General features: G+C 44.6%; 1 protein-coding gene across 3 annotated transcripts in view; it reads right to left on the bottom strand.

The window, feature by feature from the left end:
• Positions 1-1179: 1179 nt before the first annotated feature.
• The window catches only part of LOC108244152 (probable ribonuclease ZC3H12C), an 18912-nt gene continuing 10943 nt past the window's right edge, over positions 1180-9148 (bottom strand). For 2 of the 3 annotated variants that reach the window (XM_017430074.3, XM_017430076.3), the window contains exons 2-5: positions 7673-8486; positions 7121-7564; positions 6929-7035; positions 1180-5574 (exon numbers count right to left, since the gene is read on the bottom strand). In XM_017430074.3, the coding sequence (XP_017285563.1) occupies positions 4055-5574; positions 6929-7035; positions 7121-7564; positions 7673-8418 (2817 nt within the window). In that variant the 5' untranslated portion in view covers positions 8419-8486 and the 3' untranslated portion in view covers positions 1180-4054. Of the gene's footprint in view, positions 5575-6928; positions 7036-7120; positions 7565-7672; positions 8959-9148 lie in introns of those variants that run through there. The other variant, XM_037973793.1, reaches the window with a different exon arrangement.

The raw sequence follows: 9148 nt of genomic DNA, 5'->3' as shown, positions 1-9148 counted from the left end.
GTAATCATCAAAATTAAACGAAATAAACATTTGAAATATATGAGTTTGTATGTAATGTATGAATATAATATACAAGTTTCACTTTTTAAATGGAATTACTGAAATCAATCTACTTTTTCATGATATTCTAATTTTATGACCAGCACCTGTAGACTCTAGTTTGAGCTTGTTTGATTTAGGACCTTATATCTGCCTGTTGGTCTCATTATTTGAGTGTCAGGAATACATTTATCAGAAGTCTGTACAGATTTATTAACGCATCTTTTTTTGGTTTCTTTTATTTTCCTGAAATCCCGAATACAATCACTTTGGTGTAGTTCTGCCTGCAGGTGTTTTGTTGGCTTCATATCTTCACATAGACCTTTTTATTTTATTTGTGCAAAACGTATTTTAAGTTTCCGCAGTGAAAACTTTGTCTTTAGGGGTTTGGAAATCGCCAACTTTGAAATTGATTTATTTAGGCTATTTTTAAACCTCTTTTCCCCCCTCATCCCTGCATAGTTTTTAAATTGATCACCAAAACCTATAACCTATACATTAAAGAAGTTTTTTTCATAGCAGTTTGCTCTTTAAAATCAGGTAATTAGGGTGAGGCTTCAGTTGAAAATGTTCATTGTATGTTTACGCTATAAGAGTAATAGTTAAAACAATTAAAGTTTAGTTTTTTTAATCATTTTATATTTTTGCTGTGGACCTAGTATACTGATAATAATAATTCGACGAGTTTAATTCAGAAGAAATCTTAAAAACCTTCCTTTCCGTCTGAGAATCTGCTCATTGTGAGTTTTATCAGTGGTACAAGTTTAGTTTTTGGTTTAAGAAAAGCAACCGATCAATTTTTAAAATGTTTTTAAGCGTAGTCATGACTGATGCCATGTTCGCTCTGATCCGTAAGGGTGGTCAGGAGGGTTCAGACCACGGCAGTAGTTATGGGATTTATTTAGCTGTTAAGCCATTCCAAGGCTTTATGAGGTGAGGTCAGATTTAAAAATGTGGACTCTACCAGGAGGCCGATGCTTTATAGTCTGGAGGCGGAAGGAGCAGAGTAAATAACTGTAGTCAAAGTATGCATAACGTGTTGGCAACAAAGACTTTTAAGTTAAGCTGGAAAAACTAGATTGAACATTTCTGAATAACTTTGACTGAAGATGAAGTGCCGTCAATGAAAAACACATTCAGTAGCAGGATGCTGTCTTTTATTGAATTATCACAAATACACTTAACCTTTTAAAAGTACGTACACTGTTAGCCTACTGACAGAATGTAACAAACGGCTGGGACATTGATGTTTTATTTATTAGAGCACAGCTTTGTATATCTACAGCGTCACACCGCAGCTCGTGGCTGGGTGCGCTAAGAAAACAGTTCAGAGGAAAATTAAGAAATAGGCTTCTTGAAATAAATATCAAGTGTCATAGCACCCTGGTATGTATACAGTAGGGCTGCACAATAAAAGGCAAACCACGTTTTTCCTCACAGCACTTTATTTATATTCTGCATGCAAATAATTCTGGTCAATCCAACAAACTCCCACTGGCTTTGATGCCTTTACCTGGTTCAGGTTTAATTTCATGCAGCCCTAGTATACAGCAGATTAAATAAGGGTGCTGTGCTGAAATTATTATATAGACAAGTAGACAGAACTACAGGCATCTCAACAACTAGCATCATGTTACAATAAGACAACTGATAGAAATGCACGTTAAAAACAAAAACACATGCAAGAAAAAACAATAAAACAACTCCCATCATGCATAATAGCTGAACATAGTTCAGAGTATTGGATGTGTCTTAAGCACAATGCCACGAAGAGGCATTACTTTGGGCCCACGCTCAGGGGCCACGCTGACACACGGTGCCAGGAGGCCAGAGAGAAGGCGCTACTTCGATACACACAGAAGTTCTCTCTCGTTAACAGCAACGGCTTATTATCGTACAACGTCGCATCGGACAGGAAAGAAGCCTTTGGGCTTTATGGAGCTGGCTTGTGACAAATGAGTTCTCCGGGTTTTTATGCTCGTGGTGTTTCGTGGTTACCCTCGAGATTTCGAGGAACTGAAGGAATGAATTACAGACGTCGCAACATTTTTTTTTTTGCGTCGTACTAATGGTCAAACTTTACTACTTTTCATAGAACCGTTGAACAAAATGTGCTTCAATTCTGAGGCAGATAACTAATCTGCTCAAGTACTGTATCCATGGAAAACTTCAAAACATGAAACTTAAATTATTAGAGGTCTCTTTAGGGTGTAAAATATCCAGAGGGCTGAGTTTAGAAGTTCCCTTTCCTTGAATTTATTATGCAATGCATGTTATTTTTGTTTTCCTAGGTACTATGGACTATCATAGTTTTAAAGAAATGTTTTTTTCTGTAGGGACTTTTAACTTAACTTACTTAAAAGCTGATGGTTTTAGAAATTTTAACCAGCTGAAACAAGAATCTGATCACTTCTTAAATGGTTAAAAAAGCAGTCAAGTACTTCACCAAACGCGTTCTCCTGATGTAAATAAAATAATAGATACAAATATTACTTCATCATCAGGGCGTGTAAGCCAAAAAAACCCCCCAAAATGTAAAACTTCTTGCGCTCTTAAATTACTTGCGTCCCAGTTTGTCATAAAAATCTTTTATTTTCATAAAGGTTAGTCGACTGTTTATGTTAAAGAAGATAATAATGGAAGCTTTAATGCTTGAAGATCTCTTCTAGCTGCCAGGTAAACCTTCAAAACGACGTGTAGCTGTATTACAAAATAGCCTATGTGTTTTTGCCTGAAATGCTGATTGTTTGTAATTAATCTTACTAATACAGGGTATAAATAACCATCAAGCTTCCTAATTTAAAGTATCTTAAAAGTTAGTCAAAACTAAACTTCGACTGGATACAATCAGGCCAATAGTTATGGGTCAACTTATTGATCATTAGGAAATATTGCAAATCTGAAATCTACGAGCAGGTTCGGAGTCTGTGTTCTTGGTTCATGACCTAACAGGAAATCCATAATTCCCTTAAACACTTAGATCCTTATAAAAGTCGCTTCAGATAAGCACTCTATAAACTACAGCGTTGTTTCTTGTATAATTTAATTAGTTGCTGTGTAAAACAAAGCCAGCGTAAAACCTAAACGAAGGAGGCGTCCAACTCCTTTTTGTTTGAACTAATTGTCTCAAAGCCATTTCCACAAGGTTAAAAGTTAAAACGTTTTGATTTGAACAGAACTGTTAGACAGTGATACGTCAAAAGTGTTTTGATAGAAACGGATCAACGAGTCCATGTACTGTATAGAACATCAGCGACTTTAGTTCATGATACAATTTGTATCAAACGAGGTTTTTCTCCGTCTAGCATCGATTCGGCTGGGATCTGCTAGAGAAAACAGCGGCTGCTGTCACCTAAAAAATGCACAGCAGAGGAAACAGTTAAATATATTTACAATACGTACATGCTTCATCTGTAGCAGAAACCAGAGTCGACCCAAAATAAAGGGCCAGAGAGAAAGGGAGAGAGATGTCCCTTACTAAAACTAAGGTACACACGACAGGGTCACCCATCTCTACAGCGACAACTCTGACCAAAAAAAAAGAAGAAATAAAACAACCCTTAATGTCGTCTCAGAGGACAACGAGCTTTCCAACACCATGAAAAAACTCCCACAAACCATACGACACACATGATAACCAGACCAAAGTTAAACTGTAGCTTTATGAGACTACAAGAGTGGGATTTGTAGACTAATGGTCAGACATGTTTATGAAATTATTGAATACTTACAAATGATAGAAAGTAGAAAACTCATTGCATGTGCTCTACTTGCAAGGAAATATTTGATTCAAGTTAGGAGGGAGTTTTAGTGAATCAAGTGTGTGAATCTGGTCCTAAGGGTAGGAAAAAATATTCAATTATCTCCTATTTCAGCCATAGTTATGATTTTAATGTGCATTTAAGTTTGTTAGATTGTTGCTGCACTTTGATCAGAACTGGACCTTTGATTATCGTTTTCAAGTTATGACTCTCTCCTGGTAGATGGTCCAGGTGCTTCTGAAGCTCCTGATTCTTCAGTAGCCGCTTTGAGCTTTCTCTGCGAGGATGGCAGCAGCCAGCTGCTGGGGATCCGTGACGTGGGGGCTTCTGGCCATTACGCGACTCACCAGCTCCGAGGGGAAGATGTTACACAGGTTTATGTACACTTTCTCCCGAACGTCCTCATAGCGGCCAAGCACAGGGGACTCGGGGTGCTGCGGGACGTAAGGGGGAAGAGCGTGGGGGGGGACTGCAAGATGAGAGCCGTGGGGGGAGTAAGGTGGGTGGGGGGAGTGGGCTGGAGGTGGTGGGTGGCTGAGGTAGCGTGTGGGCGACGGGTGGAGAGCTGGGTGAGACGAGTGGTGCTGGGTGTAGCTGTCCTGCGGCCACGGCAGGGCGTGCCAGGATGCCTGCCGCGTGTCTGGCAGGCTCTGATAGGTCGATGGCTCGTACCTGGGCGACGGCAGCAGGGGCTGCCTGTAGTATGAGTCCCAGCTGGGCACGGCTTTAGGCCTGTGGTGGTGCGGTGCCGAGAGGTGCTCATAAAGGTGGGAGTCGGAGACGCTTTCAGCTCGCGTTGGGGCCAGGCAGCGGCCGAGGGGCGAGCCGGGGGGCTGGAGGTTGGACTGGGGCAGAGAGTGGTAGTCGCCGGGGCAGCTGGAGCGTGTAGCCAGCGGCTGGTGTTGGAGGTGGGGAGGCAGGGGGTAGAGAGGCCGCTTCGGGGGAGCTTCTGGCGGTGGTTGGTCGTGAATGCAGCTCTGCCCACACGCTGAGCTCAGGTGGTAGGTGTGCACTCCCGGGTTGGATGTGTGGCTGTGTGGAATATTCTGATATTCGGCAGCATGCAGAGTGCACAGTTCATGGTTAGATGAGACATGAGGGGGATACAGGCGGCTGTGGGGGTTTGTGAAATGAATGCTGTCCTCCAGTAGGGGATCCGGAGGACACCCAGGACAGGATCTTTCACTGTAGGAGTCACAGCTGCTGCTGCTGCAACTGATGCTGCTTTCACTGCCACATTCGGAGCCCGTCGAGCCCACCGAGCCATGTCGCAGGTCCACGTCGGTGGGGAAGCGGCAGTCCGGGCTCCTTCGGGACGTAAGGCTCAGGCCAGAATACGCCCGTGTTACACAGTAGTAGCCGATGTCTGGAGACTCGCAGTGAGGGTAGAGCTCGTGGCCGGGAGCTGATAAATGCGTTACTGCTCTGGATTGTTGATCCTGCGGAAGGCTGAGGCCAGATGGGGGTCCTGCCAAGGCTGGAGACATGTTGCTGTGGCCTTCTGCCCGGCTTTTGGCCAGCAGCTTCTCCTCAGCGTCACTGTATGACAGAGCTCGAATGCTGGGGTCAGATTGTCTTTTGGGAGCACCTTTTTTTGCCTCGATGGTGCCCGCTGGCACACTGTGGCTCTTCACAAGGCCCGTGTCCCCCTGGTTCTTGGAGGCGACGCAGGTCTTGGCGGTGGCTCGCAGCTCATCAGCCACAGCTCGCTGAGGCTGAGCCCCTCTTTCAGGGTGGTAGTACTTACACTTGTGGCCATAGGTGCACTTCTTTCCTAGAGGAAAGAAACACAAGTTCAATATGTACAATTTGACAAACTGAAGATCTTATTTTTTGAAGAACACTGCAATCTAGACCGTAAGTAGACACTTAAAGTGTTATCTGCTGTGATATCACTGGCTCTGTATAGATGTGTTTAATCTTAAAACAATAGTTCAGATAGTTTTGATGTGGGGTTCTGTTGAAAGGCTGTAAGCATTCTCAATTTGGAGAAATATGATTTAATTCTGAAGGGCTAAAAGCTGTTCTGATTGCAGCCAAACCCAAAGTATCACAAAAATGTCAGAGCAGTCAATGTGGATCTTTGCACCACATGGTTATTATCAAGCAGCCAGTTCTTCTAGGAATAACTGAAATGTGAAACGGTTTACAAATCAAAGCTACTTAGAGATTTAAGCTGTTTTAAGATGACCGTAATCCACTTTGGTCTCGCTGTTAACCACAGGTAAGATATTAACCTTTACTATCTTTTTACCTTTCTCCCCTCTGTTGATGAAGTTGTAATTATGAGCCGTCATTGAGCTCAGAGGTTTTGACTCCGGCTTGTAAAACAATGAACAGATTTGTTGTTTTGAAGCCGACTAGTTCAGACTTTGTTGCACTAGTTGCATAAAAATACCACAGTCAGTATTTTTGTTAAATCACTATCACTGTACCAGTACGACAAAGTGGTTGCCATGTAAACCCAGCCTCCCAGAACTGTGCAAAAGTCTTAAGCTGCCCCTAATTTATGTGATGACTTGGAAACCAATTCTGAAGTTTGTAACCTTTTAAGATGGTCTCAAAGTGTCTTTAAAATCTGCTTTTCACCTTTTTTCTTATGCCTGACCAATCAGTTGTGCCGCTTGTGCTTAAAAAGAAATCTCTAGAGCAGTGGTCTCCAATCCTGGTCCTCGAGGGCCACTATCCTGCATGTTTTCCTTGTTTCCCTGCTCCAACACACGTGATCCGATGGTTAAATTACCTCTTCTTGTTCTGCAGAAGCCTGTTAATCACAAATTGATTTAAATCAGCTGTGTTGGAGCAAAGAAATAAGTAAAACATGCAGGATAGTGGCCCTCGAGGACCAGGATTGGCCACCCCTGCTCTAGAGCAAATTAACAGTATCTAAAAACCATATTTTTAATATAAAGGGGGGGGAAATCCAGCAAAAACCTGAGAGATTGCATCAACTTTCCTAGTTTCTGTCTTTCAAACTGTCATGTTTGGTATTTTTTTATAGATTAAACTAAAGCAACAGGAAAAACTGGTCCACTTCTTGAGTTTAGGGCCCTTTTTTATGCCTGAATGGTTCAGAGGTTAGTGTTTAAATGTCATGAAAAGAGGAATGGTTCGAAACGTTTGCCCACCGTATGGACAGGGCTGTTTCTTCTGCTCAGGCATGACGGGCTTTTTCCTCAGGAAGTTTTCTAGACTGGGTCCATGACGGCCAAGAGGATCATCAGGTGGCATGAATCTGAAATAGGGATGAATTGTTTTGATTCCTTCATTAAGAACGTTAAAACTTTAGAATCGTCCCTTTCCATCCTGCCCGTACTTACTTGTCGTTGACGAAAGAATACATGAGTAGACGCTCGTCTATGAACTTCTTCCACTCGGGCTTCTCGTTAGCCAGGTCTCTGTAGTTGTCATTGGAGACGATGATGCCGTCTGACTCATAGGCCAGCTTGACGATGAAGCGATCGTCATAGCAGACCACGCGGCGACCTTGGACGCGCCGTGAGGGAGTGAAGACCAGGATTTTTTCCTTCTCAAGGCGACGCAGAATCTCCTGATCTGTAGAAGTGAGAGTTATAGAAAGCCGTGCTGCGGCACAGGTACGTGCAAACGGTTTGTTGTGCTTGCCTGTTATCGGGGCATCGGGGCGGGACTGCTCTTTCCTCCACGCAGGCACAAAAACTGTGATGTTTTGATGACCACGCTCCTGGAACCAATCCACAGCCAGCTGGATACCCTGACAGGAAAACACCTCCTTGTTGCCGTGGCTATGAAGCACAGAGGTAACGAAGTAATACTTTTGGTTTTAGTGGAGGTGTTCTAAATAAAATAAAACGCTGACCGAAGTAGACATGCTCATCACACAGGCTGCTCACCTCATGGCGACGTTACTGCCATCCACTACGATCGGCCGCAGGTTGTCCTGGTCGCAGACGGAGTCTGAGGAGCACGGCGAGTCCGACCGCTGGCCGTCCAGGATGTCAGAGCACCCGCAAGAGGAGGCCGAAGAAGACGTGGATGAGGTGGAGGTTAATATCCCAACGGGCTGCTCGCTGTCGGACTTGGTGCCCAGTTTGACCAGTTCTCCCAGTATGTCGTTGATGAGAGTGTCAGGACCAAGCTTGGAGAGCACCAGTCGCACTGTCTCTTCAGAGTAGCCCAGCTTCAGGGCGAAGTCCAACTTGGCCTGGTAGGCTTTCCCCCTCGCCTCGGACACCGGTTCGGGCGTGGAGGCCGGAGACTTGGGCGGGTCACGTTCCTCTCCCGGAGGCTCAGGAGGCCCGTCAGTGCCCAGGTCCACACATGGAGTCCGACACAGCAGCTGGTGGGTGTTTTTACTGTAAGCACATGTGGCCTCTCCTCCATCGTGAGCGGCGCTGGAAGACTGTGCCGGCTCGCGCTCCGCTCTGGAACCACTGCTTTCCTCCAGCCGGGCCAACGGAGGGGGGCTGGCTGCTGCGTTGTCGCCGTCGCTGGGGGTCTCCCCCTGCTCCTCCATAGCAGGGGGCCCGTCAGCGCCGCCAGCTTGCCGGTCAGCCCCTGCTACGTGGAGGTACTCCAAGCCCGACCCCAGGTCGAGGACGTGGCCTGCTCCTGCCTCCACATGGTCCTTCTGACCCATGGATCTGTCACAGACATCCAGCACACCGGCCTGAGTTCACCCCGCTCAAAAAACTCGCCTCATTGATCCTAAAGGCACAGAGAGGGACTTGATTTAGTGCTGTCAGAATTAAATTACATAAGTTGTTTATTCATATGCAAATGTTGTGCATGATGATAAAGATACAAGCAGGGTTAATTGGTAAATCCCTATATGTGTGTGAACAGATTACAGCTAAATGATGTATTATTTGCATGATAAATTGGAGTCACCACTGTTAATTTCTGTAAAAATGAGCTGATCTAGTCTACTCAGACTGCGTGAGGTGCCAGACAAAGCACTAATGGACCCCCCCCCATATTAATGGACTCCCGCCTTTTTTTCCTCCTCAAGTTGACCTCGGTATGTTTTAAAAAAATCAATCCATGGGGTTTAACAGTTAAAAAGAGACACCAAGCTGTGAGCCTCTGAGCTAAAGAGCCCCCTTCCCCCACATTATTCCACCTGGTAATTACGGTCCATATGCTTCCTCCCACTGAGATGCTGGACTCTGGGGTTACGAGCCAATCAGGATATCAGACTTAGGCACCGAGGCCATTTTATCTAATTAAAGTGACATAATGAAACTTGTGTGCTGCTCTCTGGAAATAAAGTTACAAACCTTGAGTCTTGGCTGTATTTATTGCAGTTAGAGCTTTAATATCTGTATGGGGAAGTGACTTAAAGCTAAAGAGGATAAGGGGGGAGGGAG

This window comes from Kryptolebias marmoratus, linkage group LG23, assembly GCF_001649575.2.
Source record: "Kryptolebias marmoratus isolate JLee-2015 linkage group LG23, ASM164957v2, whole genome shotgun sequence".
Taxonomy (NCBI): Eukaryota; Metazoa; Chordata; class Actinopteri; order Cyprinodontiformes; family Rivulidae; genus Kryptolebias; species Kryptolebias marmoratus.
The sequence above is the reverse complement of the archived record's forward strand: the minus strand, read 5'-3'. Positions and strand labels throughout refer to the sequence as shown.